This window comes from Trichechus manatus, unplaced genomic scaffold, assembly GCF_000243295.1.
Source record: "Trichechus manatus latirostris isolate Lorelei unplaced genomic scaffold, TriManLat1.0 scaffold00031, whole genome shotgun sequence".
NCBI classification, from domain to species: Eukaryota; Metazoa; Chordata; class Mammalia; order Sirenia; family Trichechidae; genus Trichechus; species Trichechus manatus.
Window position 1 is genome coordinate 3,102,665 of NW_004443967.1, and position 17,055 is coordinate 3,119,719.

Genomic DNA, 17,055 nt, shown 5'->3' on the forward strand with positions numbered 1-17,055 from the left:
TGGGGGGCCGGAACCGCTTCTCAGAATGGGATAAAATGATTTCCGTGATTCCTGAGAACCCTCATATTTTCGTAGGCTTAAAAAAAAAAAATCTAACCAGAGCGTTTTTTCTTCGCGAATTTCTTAATCCTGAAACCTAAGCAGAAAATAAAAGGCTTACCCGGCTGAATTTCCGGAGGACCGAGATTGCAACGAACAACCAGGAAGCGGCTGGGCTAGGAGCTGTCTCCGGTTCTCTGCTTCTCTTGAGGGCTTTTCAGGGGTCTCTACGCCTCCGTCTCCCGTTCCGCGTGGTTCCTGCCTGGAACTCGGATTCGGCCCGGACTGTCACTCCGGAGCCGCCATGTCGTCCGATTTCGAAGGCTATGAGCAGGACTTCGCGGTGCTTACTGCAGAGATCACTAACAAGATTGCGAGGGTACCCCGACTCCCACCTGGTGAGAACCGTGCCCCGGACCGGCAGGGGTGGCTCAGAGAGCGGGGTGGGCGGGGGCTGTAGAACGCCGTCTGGATAACAGTACAGTATCTCTGAGGGTCAGGCGCGAGGCTGGAGTTAGGTGGTATTGGGGTACGCGGGAGGGATGGGGCTTGACCTGGTTAATGGCAAAGAAAAAGTTCAAGGTGGGTCGTGGCGGGCAGCGAAAGAGCCTTCAGAATCTGAGCTACTTAGGCTCGAATCGAATCCCGACCCATCCGCATTGTAACTTGTATAATCTTGGGAACGTTTCTCTGAATCTTAATTTTTTCATTTGTAGAATAGAGATGTGAGTATTCAAAGAGAATGAATGATAGTACCTAGATCATTGCTCTGCAATATACACTAACATTGTTGTGTTAATAATAACAACAATAGTGTTATTATTAAATACGGCAGAATAGAGTTAAGAGGCAGGGTTTCTGGGTTCCAGTCCCCTCTGCCACTTAGACGTGTGATTTAGGCAAGTTTCTTAACCTTTCTCAAGTTTTCTTCTTGGAAAAATAGGAAGAGTAATCGTACCATTCTCATAGGGTTGTTGTGAAGATTAAATGTTTAACATACATAAAGTCTTTTCTTGTGTGTTAGCTCCTTTTATGATGATTAGTATTTTTCATACACCCCACCTCCATTTCTTATGTCTCATGCATCTTAGAGTATCTGTAACTCAGTTTTACATAAAACTTGGTACAGGATAATTTTTCTCACCTTTAAAATTCCACAACTCCTGTCTAGAAGTTTTTGTTCTGTTTCCTTTTTTAGCATATGTTACTTTCTGTGCTGGATTGTCAACAGCGTGAAGGTGGGGACTCTGATTTCCAAGGCATTTACTTAGAAGAGGCTTAGGAAATGTTTAAGAGAATGACTGGATGACTCTAAGTAGGGTGTTTTGTCATTTTTGTTTGTAAGACATTGTTTTATTTTTCTCTAAGTACAGACTTAATTTGTTTAGTTAGTTGCAGATAAGATTATTACTTTTTTTGGCTTCCTCTTGTTATGGAAATTGACCACCACCAAACTGCTAGACTTGGCCCCACCTTAGCTCTAGGGTGTAAAGTGTTGAAAAAGGGGTGCCCCTGCTCGTTTATCTATGAAAGGAACCTGGTGATGCAATGGTTAAGCACTCAGCTGCTAGCCAAAAGGTTGGTGGTTCGAACCTGCTAGCCGCTCCTTGGGAGAAAAGACCTCAAGATCTGATCCTGTGAAGATTACAGCCTAGGAAACCCTATGGGGCAGTTTTACTCTATCACGTAGGGTCACTATGAGTCAGAATCGACTTGACGACACACAACAACTGATCTGTGAGCTCGTGGGAAACTTCACTTTCCTACCTTTTTAGTCAAGCACTTGCTCCCAGCAGTACTTTCTTCCCAACGTAAGTGCCATTCGTCTTCCCTCTCCCCAACTCCCCCAAGTGCGTGTGTTTATAAATAATTTCTTCCTTTATCTCTGTTTTTCTTCCCCCCACCTATTTTCTGTTAATAGGGATATTTGCTTGAAGCCAGAATGTCTGAACTTACACCCCACTCATCTCCTGAAGTCCCAGTTAGTTCTGGAGGAGGTGGATGATGTCTTAAAGAGGTTTATGAGCCCAAGTAAGGGAACAAGAGGAGAGAACCAAGGCAGCATATACACCACCGAGCTCTGCTGCCTCAGAGGTTTTTGTGCAGAAAGTGGCTGATGGCCTCAGCACTTCACGATACATCACCTCACCGCTTCTCTTCGGTTCTGCTTTTCTCCACTGCCCAAGATCATCTTGATTTTTGTTGTTACTGTTTTTGGAGGGTACTTCCTTTTGACTTGAGTTCCAGAGCCTCAGAATATCAGGACTTGTAGTTTCAGTTGAATTTTTGCTGTTTTTAACTGTAAGGGCATTAGCACTGGAAACATTTTTGATTGGGTTAATAGCTTATGTATTGGGAAGCTGTTTTGTAAAGAAACATAGTCATCTTTGGCTGCAAAGTTGTAAAAACTGTTTCCAAGAAAACATTTTGTTATAATTGAGTTTTTCTTGCCTTTGTATTTTAATGTAACAATTCTGACCAAATACCTTGGAATTAAGATAGGAAACCTTGGAATTAAGTACTTTAAAAATAAAGCCATACTTGTCATTAGCTGTGCTATAAATATACGGCCCAAGCCCAGCAGCCACATTAGAATTGAAAGGAGAATATATTGCTGGCACTGGGACAAGGTTTACTGAATTGAATAAATGAATAATTGTGGTTCTTAAAAATGCAGCTATTTCCCTTTTAGTAATGACTTCTGCTTGCTCTGTTTATGATCTGTTTCTAGTTGATAAACAGAAAAAGATTAAAAACATAACCATCCAGCTATGCTTTTCACATGTATCCCTGGGCTAACAGAAATTAATGTGTACAACCATGATAAAAACAGTCTGATTAAAAGTAATTATAATATCTCTCCTGACATCATTAGTGGTTGTGATACTCAGCTGAAATTGACCCAGTGGAGATGAGCTATAATTTGTTTGGCTTAAGAAGGTTAAAAATTGGAGCAAACTTTTTAGCCAACGCAGTTCATTCCCCAAACGTTAACTTTTTAAAATTGAAGTAGAGTGGGTAGGATTGATTGAAATTAGCTTCACTCCATTTTGTATGTACGATGTATTAAAGTGTTAATTCTAAAGAGAATAGAAAAGATTGAACATTTCTAAACTTTATATTAAAAAAGAAATTTGATTATATGGCGTATGTTTTAAACAATACAAAGGCTTTGCTTTTAAAGTGTTTGTTCCAGGAATTAGACTAACGGGGTGGATGAGTCTCTTCTCAGATAATTAATACTTTCGTGGCACTGTATTTGAAAGTTGCTTTTTAATGATTACTGTTCTTTGGTAAAGCCTGGAAAATGACTGAGCAAAAACCTTAACTAATTAATAATTATTAAAAATATTATTAATTTATTGTGAAGTTCCTTTTCCTCTGGAGATAGAAGTGAAATCCTAAGGGACGGGGAGAAGGATACTTCTCACAAGTACAGAAGTTTCATTACCTCATACAGGCTTCCTAAAGGATCTTAGCCAAAGCATTCTTTTGCAGTTAGTTACCACACCATTCACAGAGAGAATAAAGGTCTATTGTGAATGTGGTCACTTTGTGACTGGAGTTGGAAATGTACCAAGAAAGGCTAAGACTCTGACATGGCATCAGATCTGTTTAGAATCCCAGGTCTGCCACCTACTACATGTGCAATCCTTGGGCAGGTTGCTTGGCCTCTCTGAGCCTTGCCTCCTCATCTGTATAATGGAGTGGGCGTGGTGGTGTTGGGGGGAAGGGAGGAGACTAGTACTAACAACCTTACAATATTGTAAGAGTCAAATGAAATCAATCATGTAAAGCACTAGCACAATTCTTACACAGAGAAGGTGCATGATAAATTAGCCATCAGGAATACTACTGCTGCTGACAACGTGTAGGGTTAGTCAGGACCCAGCTGCTGCTCAGACTTTTTGATACTAATTGTACTAAATGAATCTTAATGAACTTGGACCTCAAATCTTACTCTTTTCTGTGCCTGCGTTAGAGTTAGGTGAATTTCTCTTTATGAACACTTGCATTTGAAAGGAGGTGAGTTTTGTATATGAAATTGGAGCTGGGCTTTCAACTTAGAATATCAAGGAGGGAGTCCGGAGCAAAAGTGGAAGTGGTGGGGCAAGACGAGTCCTTTCTGGAAGGAAATATTCCAGTCTAGCTGATTGGTTATCCCAAGCCCTGGAGGATTAAGGACACCATCTAGACGTGGTCATGTATGGAAGAAGCCATCAACATTGTTCCGGGATTCTCTTTTCCCTTTGCAAGGTGGTTGTAGTGAAAGAATTCAGGAGTCTGCTCTTCTGAATACAGTGGTTTGCTTAAAATGTATGTGGCTTGGAGCTGAACTGCTCACACAGTACTGTTGAGCACTTGAAATGTGGCTTATGCTACCTAGTGAAATGATAATATTTTGGATATATTAGGTTAAAATATTAAAATTAAATATATATATAATTAAAACTAATTTCACTTGTTTCTTTTTACTTTTTTTAATGTTGCTACTAGAAAAAATTTAAATCGCCTATGTGACTTGCATTATATTTCTGTTGCTCTAGAGAGTTAGAATTGAAGGGATGGTTCCTAACCTAATTCAGAAACTCACTGCTGTCTTGCGGTCAGCCCCATGAACTGCTGGGCAAGGTTCAACTTAAGTTACGCATACAGGGAAAATAGCCTTCAGCTGTTACAGATGGCCCAGTTATGTCTCATAAAAAATTTAAGCATTTATGGAATGTTTAAATGCTTTGTCTTTGAATAACACACACACACATACAAATATATGTGTGTGTATATTTGTATACACACACATATACGTACACACAGATACAGACACTACTTCAAGAGGGACTCTTTTCAACAATTTAGTCAATCTAAGTAATGGCTTCATTGATACTTTAATAAACGTTTAATTGTAGAACAGCTTTAAGTTTACAGAAAAATTGGTAAGAATACAGAGTCTCCATATATCCCACACCCAGTTTCCTCATCTTACATTAATATGGTACATTTGTTACAGTTAATGAACCCATATTGATATATTGTTATTAACTAAAGCTCGTAGTTTATTCAGATTTGCTTAGTTTTACACTTACTGCCCCTTTTCTGGTCCAAGATCCCATCCAGGACACCACGTTACATTTAGTCATGTCTCCTTAGGCTCCCCTTGGCTGTGACCATTTCTTGGACTTTCTTTGTTTCTGATGACTTTGACAATTTTGAGGAGTACTGGGCAGGTGTAAGGAGCCCTGGTGGCACAGTGGTTAAAGCACTTGGCTGCTAGCCAAAAGGTCAATGGTATAACCCACCAGCCGCTCTGCGGGAGAAAGATGTGGCAGTCTGCTTCCCTAAAGATTACAGCCTTGGAAATCCTATGGGGACAGTTCTACTCTCTCCTGTAGGGTCACTATGAGTCGGAATCGACTCGATGGCACTGGGTTTGGTTTGGTCAGGTATATTGTAGAATGCCCCTCAACTGGGATTGGTCAGATTTATTTCTCATGATTAGACTGGGGTTATGTGTTTTTGGGATGAAGACCACAGAGGTAAGGAACTATTTCTTCACATCAAGGGTACATGCTACAACATGACTTAATGTCGATTGATAATGACTTTGATCACCTGACGAGGCAGCGTTTGTCAGGTTTCTGTACTGTAAAGTATTCCTCCAGGCTCACCTTGTGTATCTCTGCCCCAGCCCTAGAATGATCCATCTCTCTGAAGAGCTGTGTTCTCTTTTATTGGAGAATGATATTAGAAACCAAGATCTGGACACTAGGTATGCTTGTCACTACTGGGATGTTATTGTGTCTAGGCCCTCTTAGCTGACAGAGCAAGGAAATACATGTGTGTATACTAACCCGTGTATATACCCATATCTATAAATATTTGTGTATGGAATCACTTGTATCTGTAGTAAGCTAAATATGAGTTCATACCAGTGTCTCCAACTCTCTTATCGTATGGATCATTCTAGAATGTCTTCACTTGAACATTGACCATTCTGCACTGTGCTGCACAGTGTAGCATCAGTAACATACCGATTTTTTTTTTTTAATTCTCTAACATCAAAAGTTCCTCTATTAGTAGTTTCACTCTAAGTTTCCCAGTACGTAATTTCTGCTGGTACTTTTATTTTTAAAATATTTCCATTGTGCAATGACAAGTACCAGGAACTGAATTCAAGTGGGGCGTGACACTTTTACTATACTACGTCGGGAGTGTTCAAGACTGACTAAACACTTCAATTAATATTGAGAAGGCAAAAAAATATCAAACTATGTGAAGACTTATGTGTATATCAGTATTAAGCACTTAATATTGAGTAGGCAAGAAATTATTATACTATGAAAATACTTATGTCTCTGTCAGTACTCATCAAACCTGTATGTAAAGAAAAAAAAGTGGGGGAGTTTATTCATATACTATGTATAATAGTTAAGAGCTCAGCTTTGGAAACAGACCATGGCATAAACTCTGCCATTTATTAGCTGTTTAACTTTGGGAAAATTATCTCTCGGAGTTTGTTTACTTGAGTGAAGATGGGATAATAATATTACCTCCACAAGGTTATTTTGTGGATTGACTGATAGATATGTTAAACTCATAGCACCTTGCACAATAATGGTAGCTGTTAGTTATGAAGTTCTAAATCCTTTGTAAAGGGGATGCCATGTGGGATGGGCAAAGAGAAGTTCTCTTGGGAATTGCCTTACTGACAGAAGATTGCCAGAACTTAGTGTTGGTAGGTACTTCCAAGGTCATCTAATTCAGCCCTTCCTTCCCTCCTCATGCTTTCCCCCTAAACTGTCACTTTTTAAATTCTTCTTAAGAATATGAAGAACACTGTTGAAGGCCAAAGATTGGCTCAGCTCCATAATTATTTGTGACAGTACCATCATGAAATAGATTTTATGAGAAAATTACATACTTGTATTGCACCTTCCACCCCTACGCAAGTTTAACGACTTCTTTCATAAAGGGAAACTTGCCATTTCATATGGCAAGATTTTTCCCAATCCTTGTTGATGCACTTTTTTCCTTTTCTCAATTACTCTGTGAGTAGCCAATATGTTGCCAAATGTGAAGACCGATTCATTTGTTCAGTAAGTACTTAATCAAGCACATACCATGTGCAATTCTCTGTGCTAAGGATCGAGGTGGGACAAAGATATGTCAAGAGTGATCCCTAAAAAAAGAATGAGAAGTCATTCCTGCCCTCAAGAAGCTAAAGATGAGGCATAAAAGGAAACTAATTTCATTACCTCTAGGATCACTAGAGCAGAGCAAAGAGCTCTAGGAATTCAGAGGAGATAAGATCATGTCCCTAGAAGGACTGGTGGGTTTGGACAGATAGAAATGGGGAAAGACTGTATTATAAGAGGTTGTGATAATTTGAGTGCAGTGGACATCTGTTGCTTCTGACTGTCCAGCATTTTCCATCCTGTCTTCTGGCAGTAGCACTTCAAATTTCCATTGGGGAACTACTTACCAGGAGAGGAGAAAGTTACAGGATGGGAGGAACAGAGTGTCAAATGCCACAAGATTATATAAAAATAGGAGCAAAGAGTGTCCGTTAATTTTGGCAAAGGAAAGGTCATTAATATTAATGAGAGTAATTTCAGTGGAATGGTGGAAGCAGGAGCTAGATTATGGGGAGTTGGTGAGGGGATGGAAGAACAGAGAGATTAGTAGCAAAGGGGAATACAGAACATGTGAGGGTTTTTTGGTTTGTTTTGTTAATGACAGAATTTGGTACATATTAGTCCTGGGATTCCATGGCATGGACTTTCTTAACTACTGAGTACTTTAAAGAAAACAAGATGTTCCTTCTGATATGAAAAATACATAGTCTCACTCTTGGTCCAAGATGGGCTTGTCTTATTTTGTATTCTGCTCTATCACAAAAATACAGAACTATGCTCTGCTATAACTATGTGGAGATGTTAGAAGGATTGAAATGTGCCAGAAACAAATAAATTTGGGGTCATTTATTAGATTTTTTAATCTTGCTATATATAGATTTAACCTTTTCAAGAATGGAAAATCAAGCTGAATTCTAATTTCAAATGTGTACTGTTTTTTTTAGGGCAAAATATTTACAGAACACCCAAAACACCTTATGTGACAGCTACTCCCTGCTGCCCCAACCCGCCCTAGTTTGGGAAGAACAAAGGGAAGAGGATGGGGTTAGCAAAACCTAATTTTACTAAAATAATAATTTCTGCTGAAGATTCCACACTTAGTGTTGATCATCTTTCTAAGGGGCTAGTCAGCTGGTAGGGGCCAGTTTGGTAGTAGGTGTTGTACCCATTTCAAGCTTCATGGCTTTTCTAGTCTGTTGTATTAGTCAGTGTTCATTAGGACCAATACGACATTAACCAAACAAACTACATAAAGAAAAAGAAATTTATTAGCTCAAGAAACCAAATCATGATAAAGTCAAGCAAAATCTGTTTCCAAGTCATCTGGAACGAGAAACACACACTCTCTCTCACTTCCTCAGCTTGTTCCTTTCTAAATGCAGGATTCATTCTCAAGCACTACAAACTGGCTTTCTCCTTGGAACTTGAACAATGGATGCCAACAGCTTCTAGGCTCATGTTCTCATAACTCTATCAGGAGAGAGGAAAAGACTTTCCTCTTGCTTCAGAGCTTTGATTAGTCGGCTTGAGTCATATGCCCATTGTCTTAGTTATCTAGTGCTGCTGTAATAGAAATACCACAAGTGGATGGCTTTAACAAAGACAAGTTTATTCTCTCACGGTGTAGTAGGCTACAAGTGCAAAATCAGGGTGTCAGCTCCAGGGGAAGGCTTTCTGTCTCTGTTGGCTCTGGAGGAAGGTCCTTGTCATCAATCTTCTCCTGGTCAAAGAGTTTCTCAGCGCAGGAACCCCAGGTCCAAAGGACACGCTCTAATCCTGGGATTGCTTTCTTGCTGGTCTGAAGTCCCTCGTCTCACTGCTTGCCTCTCTCTTTTATATCTCAAAAGAGATTGACTTTACACAAAATCTTATCTTGTAGATTGAGTCTTGCGTCGTTAACATAACTGCTGCTAATCCTGTCTCATCAACATCATGAGATAGGACTTAACAACACATAGGAAAATCATATCAGATGACAAAATGGTGGACAATCACACAATATTGGGAATCATGGCCTAACAAAGTTGACACACATTTTTGGGGGACACAATTCAATCCATAACACCAACCTTACCTTCCAGACCAATGTGGCCAGAGAGATTGAGCTACTAGGATTGGCTTAGCTAGAATGAGATGCCTATCCTCTGCCAAGCCACTGACCAGACAGGCAACGGTCATCTAAGGGGATAACACCTTCCATTGAGCTGCTTGGTGAATGAGGGAAATGGTTCCTTAAAAGAGTGGGGGCTATTGCCTGAGAAGAAAAGGATGCTAGGCAGAAAAACTACTAACATTCAGTAAGTTTGGTTAGCACAAAACTTAGGTCGGATCTGTGAACAGATGGACTGATTGATTTGGAATGGAATTCAGGGGAAGTTTTTATTTCTTTATTGTGCTTTAGATGAAGGTTTACAGAGCAAATTAGTTTCTCATTAAACAACTAATACACATATTGTTTTGTGACCTTGCTTGCCAACCCACGACGTGTCAACACTCTCCCCTTCTCGACCTTGGGTTCCCCATTTCCATTCATCCACCTTTCCTGTCCCCTCCTGCCTTCTCATCTTTGCCCCTAGGCTAGTGTGCCCATTTAATCTTGTATACACAGATGAGCTATGTGTATTATTGTTTGTTTTATGGACCTGTCTAATCTTTGGCTGAAGGGTGAACCTCAGGAGTGACCTCAGTACTGAGTTAAAAGTGTGTCCTGGGGCCATACTCTCAGGGTTTCTCCAGTCTCTGTCAGACCAGTAAGTCTGGTCTTTTTTTGTGAGTTTGAATTTTGTTCTACATTTTTGTCCAGCTCTGTCCAGGACCCTCTATTGTGATCCCGTCAGAGCAGTCGGTGGTGGAAGCCGGGCACTATCTAATTGTACTGGACTCAGTCTGGTGGAAGCTGTGGTAGTTGTAGTCCATTAGCCCTTTGGACTAATCTTTCAGGGAAAGTTTTCTAAAAATATCTGTGAGGACATGTCTTCTAGACAGGAGAATCACAATAGGGGTTATAACTTAATTGTGATCAAGTTTGAAGAAGCCATACGTATACTTAGCACTTTACAATTTAAAAATAATTTCACTTGTATCAGTTTATTTGAGCTAAAAATAATCCAATAGATTGTTTTATGTCCATTTTGGAGAATAGAGACTAAGTCTCAAAAAAAGTTCTTTCTTGCCCAGGATCTCATAACCAGTGAGTAGGTAGTGGCTTTGGGAATTAAAAGATCATGCCTAGTTTTAGGACGTGGTTTTTTGTATGTGTCATGGATTGAATTGTGTTCTCCAAAAATATCTGTCAACTTGGCTAGGTCATGATTCCCAGTATTATATTGTCTACTATTTTGTAATCTGAGGTGATTTCCCTATGTGTTGTAAATTCTATCACTATGATGTAATAATATGGATTAGCAGCAGTTATATTGATGAAATCTACAAGATTAGATAGTGTCTTATGCCAATCTCTTTTGAGATATAAAAGAGAGAAGCAAGCAAGGAGACACGGGGACCTCATACCACCAAGAAAGCAGTGCTGGGAGCAGAGTGCATTCTTTGGACCTAAGGTTCCTGCACTGAGATGCTCCCAGACCAAGGAAAGACTGATGACAAGGACCTTCCTCTAGAGCTAACAGAGAGAGAAAGCCATCCCCTGGAGCCGGCACCCTGAATTCGAACTTCTAGCCTACTGGACTCTGAGAGCATAAACGTCCCTTTGTTGAAGCCATCCACTCATGATATTTCTGTCATAGCAGCACTAGATAACCAAGACAGTATGTGACTTTTAAATTATATTCTTAAATCAATTATTCCCAATTTATTAAAGTTAGGACTTTGCAAGTTCCTCAGGCCACCACTATTTTGACATAGTCTCTTTTAAAGAACAAAATAATGTTTGGTTTCTCTTTAAAATGCTATAGCATCTCTTAATAATTTAGGTTCTCTGTAGAGTTATGTATTACCAGATAGCCAAGAATCAGTGGCTTAAAGTGGTTCCTAACTCACCAGAGAATGATATTTGCCTAGTATGGTAATTCTCTAATCTGATTGACCAGAAAGGAAAAAATGTATATGCTTAAAAAGGAAAGTATTTAAATATTAATTTTATTCACATTCTTAGCAATTCCTTGATATTGTTGTTTATTTCAGATGAAAAGAAACAGATGGTTGCAAATGTGGAGAAACAGCTTGAAGAAGCAAAAGAATTGGTATGTACAGGCTTAGTTATATATTTTAACACTCAACCAGAGTTATTCAAACTCAGAGGCTTTCCTCTAGCCTGTTTTATACAGTGTAGAAATGTAAAATATTACTGATTAACATTTTATGATTCAGAATTCATCAGTTTTTAAATTGAGGAAAATTTAATAGCTTCTAGGGATTTTACTCTTTAACAAAGGTGATTCATTGAACTTCTACTGCCAATTTTTATTTCTTTTTAATACTTTTCATAATAGCTATAAATAATTGATGCTTGTTAAATGCGTACTCGGTACCTGGTTTATAATATTTAATTTTTCCAAAAACCCTGTGAGACAAGTACTATTTGTCAATAGCTATGAAGAACCTGAGATTTTATCCTATTTGCAAGCTAATAAGGTAGCTTGCCATGTTTTATGGCAAACTGACAGAAGACATGAGACTCCTGGGTCAGAGATGAACAATTTTGTTACAGTAAAAGCAGTATCTAGAGTGTCAGCATGGTCACATCAGTTCCCTAAACTCCAATTCCCACAGGGACGATGCAGGTGGGCCTAGATGTGCCTGCCTGAACACACGGTGGAATGCATTACAGTAAAGGAACACCGAGCCTGTGAGCAAGCCTACTCATTGTCCCAGAGGGAGACATTATTTCGTCCCTTGAGATTGCTCCCTGCAAGCACAACCCAGAGAAATGGCCTGGGTGAAGATCGATCAGGGCTTTACATTCCTGACACAAACAGCAAGATGTGTAGAAGCATGAGAGGCCCATGGAGGAGTGGTTCCCAATACTGGTAGTATCCTCATTTGGTAGATGGGGACACTGAGGCTTAGAAAGATTAACTTGTCTGAGGTTCTATGCCCAGTAAGTGGTGGAGTAAGGATTTATACCTAGATATGCCAAACCTAGACCTCTAGGTCTACTTTCTCATATCAGTAAATTCACAAATCGAGGAAAAAGTATTAAAAAGCATTGTGTCCCAATTTTTTTTATTATTTTAAAAACAAAGTTACTGGAAGTATGATCCAATTTATTACTGCATTATGGTCTTAAATGAATATGTTGCTTTGCTAAATACTGACGGCCGCTGCTTGGTATTCCTTTAGCACTACTTACTGATATACTGAGGAGCCCTGGTGGAGCAAACAGTTAAGCACTCTATCACTAACTGAAAGGTTGACAGTTCAAACCCGTCCAGCAACTCCATGGGAGAAAGGCCTGGCAATCTGCTTCCATAAAGATTATAGCCAAGGAAATCCTATGGGGCAGTTCTACTCTGTCCCATGGGGTCACTGTGAGTCAAAATGGACTCGACTGCACCTAACAACAACAAGTAATTAGGACAGTTTCCCAAAGTGTGTTTCTGTTAATAGGTGTGACCTGTTCAAGTAAGTCTGGGAAACTGTAACTTAAGCTGAGTTGGGTTTTGGGGTGTTTTTTGGTTGTTTTTCTACAGAATCCCCTTGGACCCTTAAGTAAGCTACAGGGCATAATGAGTCTCTAAGAAGGAACTATAGAAGGTGGCCAAAGCATGGAGCATTTCCCAAGCTTATTTGGCTAACATTTCGTAACAGGACCATACGTGGGGAACTGCTGCTTTGGGGGGCTTTGAGGAATAGATAAGGAGCCCTGGTAGCACAGTAGTTAAAGTGCTTGCCTGCTAACCAAAAGGTTAGCAGTTCAAATCCACCAGCCACACTGCTGGAGAAAGATGTGGCAGTCTGCTTCCATAAAGATTACAGCCTTGGAAGCCCTATGGGGCAGTTCTTCTCTGTCCTGTCGGGTCACTGTGAGCCCGAATCGACTCGATGGCAGCAGATTGGCTAAGGAATAGGTGGCAGTTGTTCTTCATTGTAGACTTTTTCTCTGTGCCTTCGAGGGCTAGGGCCTTGAGTTGCATCCTTGCTGTTTCCTCTGTCCCTGTCACTGTTTCTTTTCTCAGTTGTCAGAATGTCTGCTGCACTCCGTGCCCATCGCCACTGCTCATGTCCGCTGGCTGCTGTCACCGTCTCTACAGTGGTGGCTTTGGCTTCTCATCTTCACTGCTCCTAATGTTTGCTTCTCTTTTGAAAGTTTCCTTTTCTTTCAGATGCTTTTCTCCTTGCTTTCTTTTTTGTTATATTCAACTGCTTCTGTCATATTTCTTTGCCTTCATGTAAAAAGACTGACCTTTCACATGGGTTACAAAATTCTAATAAATGCTCATCAGGTTGGCAGCCTTACCCTCAATACTAAAACACCCTAAAGAAATTATTTGGATCTCTCCTTGACTTCTGATATTGTTGCTGAGTTCTCAGTAGCAGCTTTTTGCTTTCAAAATCTGTGCTTTGGTGTATTTGCTGGCTTTCTGAAGACACTCTGTTTACTTGATGGTATTGAAAAGCTGGTCTCCTGTAACCAAGGTTTTACAGTACCAAGAAGTATAAAGTATAGTTATATTCATCTTTGTAGTCATCTTTAGTTATTATGATATAAAGACTTCTACCCAAGGTATGTGCTTCTGTTTGTTTAAAATGATCAGAAAGCTGATTTACTTAATTCTGATGACATCATTAAGAACACTGTTCATTATATTACGTACTCTCCTTTTGATGGAGACTCTGGGAGAAAAACATCTTTTTGATTTGAGTGTTAGGATTAGTTATGTTTTTGCTGAACAAACTGCTTTGTGTTAATCTCTTGGACACTACATGTCTTATAATTATTACTTTACATTGGCTGTGTGAGTGGTGTGACAACATAGGACAAGTGTATATTAGCCTTATTCCTGGTTTCATTTTAAGTACTGGTTGCTGGTTTCTTTCTTACCTACTTTTAATTTAGTTTTAAGTATCCTTGTAAAACACCTTAAATAAAAATGTGTTTCACTCTCGGGTTTTCACTTACATGCACATTTGCAATTATTTATCTGAATTATCCTGTTCACCTTGGCTAGAACTAAGTACTTGATGAGGATTTCAGAGAAGTGCTTTAAATAATTGCCTTGCTAAGTAACTGCTTAATTTAGTGGTGTTTCACATTTATGTTCAGACATGTTAATAATTTAAATGAACCACTGCTTAAATCAAGGCTACTTTAAATTGCCCTTTTTAAAAAATAAAAATAAAAATTGATGCTTGTTAATTGAAGCATAGTTGTCTGGTTTATATGTGTCTTACTATTATTATTCAGGCTCTAACTCTGGATAAGTAAGAGTTTTATTGATTAGCTTATACTGTTCATGGAAATAACTTTTAGAATGCTTTAAAATGTAAAATGTGTAGCAACATTTTTGTGTGTGAATTTATCACACTTGGCCTGGACCAATTTGTTGTTATTTATTTTTAAATGCATCATCATCATCATCATCATCAGTAATCATCACTACTATAGTTAACATTAATCTAGTGTTTAGGTGTAAGAGAAACTATTCTAAGCATATTATGGGAATTATCTCATTTAATCATCACAGTCACCCCAGGAAAGAGATGCTGTTTTTAGAAACAAGAAAAATGAGGCACAGAGAAGTTAAGAAACTTGTCCAGGATTACATGATTAATGAGTAGTGGAGCCTACATTGTGGACACAGGAGTCTGACTCCAAAGCCTATGCTCTTAACCATTATGCTAATTCTGTATTGCCTCCCATTAAACTATTATGTGCTGTATCCAAAGTGTTATAGAATGACAGATCATTACCAAAGGCCCTGCTGGGATTTCACCAGCTTTGTGTAATTTAACACGCTATCAGTGTATCATTTAACTCCCTATCAGCATGGTTGTAAAGTATAAGGAATTAGACTAGAGGCTGAGATCACACGTTGATCATATATATATGATATTCCTAATCAGAAAAGACTTTTCAAGAGAGATTTTACCAAATCATTCAGGCTGAGCTGACATTTCCTGGATCAACAGTGGGAAATAATGGTTTGGTTGTATTATCTTCCCATAGTTCTGGTGGTTCCTGTTCAGAAGTCCAGACCAGAAATACATAGTTTAGACTGAATGATGTATTATTCTAAGGATATTAAAATCAAATTATTGAGGATGCTTGCATTAATGTTGTTGTTAGGTGCCATGGAGTTGGCTCCGACTCATAGCGACCCTGTGTATAACAAAACGAAAAGTTGCCTGGTCCTATGCCATCCTCACAATTGTTGCTGTGTTTGAGCCCATTGTTGCAGCCACTGTGTCAGTCTATGTCATTGAGGGTGTTGTTCCTCTTTTTTTTGCTGACCCTCCACTTTACCAAGCCTGATGTTCTTCTCCAGGGATTGGCTCCTCCTGATAACATGTCCGAAGTAAGCGAGAAGTCTTGCCATGCTCACTTCTAAGGAACATTCTGGTTGTACTTCCTCCAAGACAGAATTGTTTCTTCTTTTGGCAGTCCATGGTATATTCAATATTCTTCACCAACACCATAATTCAAATGCATCAATTCTTCCTCAGTCTTCTTTTTTCATTGTCTAGCTTTCACATGCATATTAGGCAGTTGAAAATACCATGGCTTGGGGCAGCTGCATCTTAGTCATAAAAGTGACATCTTTGGTTTTTAAGATTTTAAAGAGGTCTTTTGCAGCAGATTTGCTCCATGCAATGTGTTGTTTGACTTCCTGACTGCTGCTTCCCTGGACATTAATTGTTGATGCAAGTGAAATGAAATCCTTGACAACTTCAGTGTTTTCTCCATTTATCATGATGTTGCTTATTGGTCCAGTTGTGAGGATTTTTGTTTCTTTATGTTGAGCTGTAATCCATATGGAAGGCTATAGTCTTTGATCTTCATCAGTAAGTACTTCAAGTCATCTTCACTTTCAGCAAGCAAGGTTGTGTCATCTGCATATCACAGATTGTTGATGAGTCTTCCTCCAATCCTGATGCTGCATTCTTCTTCAAATAGTCCAGCTTCTTGTGTTGTTACATATAAGACATATTTTTTTAAAGAAATTCTTGCCAAAGTAAAGACTTTGGCACTCTCTGTGTCATTCTGCAAGTTCTCATTAACTTTTGAACTAGATAAAAATCATCCACAAAAATAGTTCCGATGCTGTTTGACCATGGACATTTTGCTCCCTGGGCCTGGCTCCTCAGCTGTAAAATGAGGAGTTGGAATTATATCCTTTCAACTTTAAATGTCTGGTCAAGTAAAGAATAAGCATATGTTTCAAATCATGTTTTTCTCTCCCCCTTTTTAGCTGGAACAGATGGACTTGGAAGTCCGAGATATACCACCCCAAAGTCGAGGAATGTATAGCAACAGAATGAGAAGCTATAAGCAAGAAATGGGAAAACTTGAAACAGATTTTGTGAGTCAAATTCCATCCTTTGTCATATTTACTGGTTTTTAAACTGACTTTTCACTTATGCTTTTTATTGTTTTCTCAATCAGCATTAGATTGATAGTCTTCGGGGCTCATTCAAAAAACAAGAGGCAGCTGTCATTGTTTTAAGAACTGGAGATCTAAAGCTATGTTATAGAAAGAGCTAATGACGGAATTTAAGGCATGTCGGATTCATGACTCACAGATAGATCCCAATCACATATTCCTTGGAGTCTGGATAATATTTATTGGTATTTAGCATTTATTAGAATTTTGCAACCCAGTCTTTGGCCGCACAGAGTTTCAGCCTTCAAGATGCAGTGTCCATGGGTGGACTTCAGTGGCCCATGAACCTCCTGAAAACATACCAGCTGGATATACGTGTCTGT

General features: G+C 39.2%; 1 protein-coding gene across 4 annotated transcripts in view; it reads left to right on the forward strand.

Annotated features, from left to right (window-relative positions):
* VTI1A (vesicle transport through interaction with t-SNAREs 1A) overlaps positions 1–17,055 on the forward strand; it is a 396,202-nt gene continuing 379,147 nt past the window's right edge. For 2 of the 4 annotated variants that reach the window (XM_023729949.1, XM_023729948.1), the window contains exons 1-3: positions 3–437; positions 11,313–11,371; positions 16,541–16,651. In XM_023729949.1, coding sequence (XP_023585717.1) covers positions 344–437; positions 11,313–11,371; positions 16,541–16,651 — 264 coding nt within the window. In that variant the 5' untranslated portion in view covers positions 3–343. Of the gene's footprint in view, positions 438–11,312; positions 11,372–16,540; positions 16,652–17,055 lie in introns of all 4 variants that reach the window. The other 2 variants (XM_023729947.1, XM_023729950.1) reach the window with 2 other exon arrangements.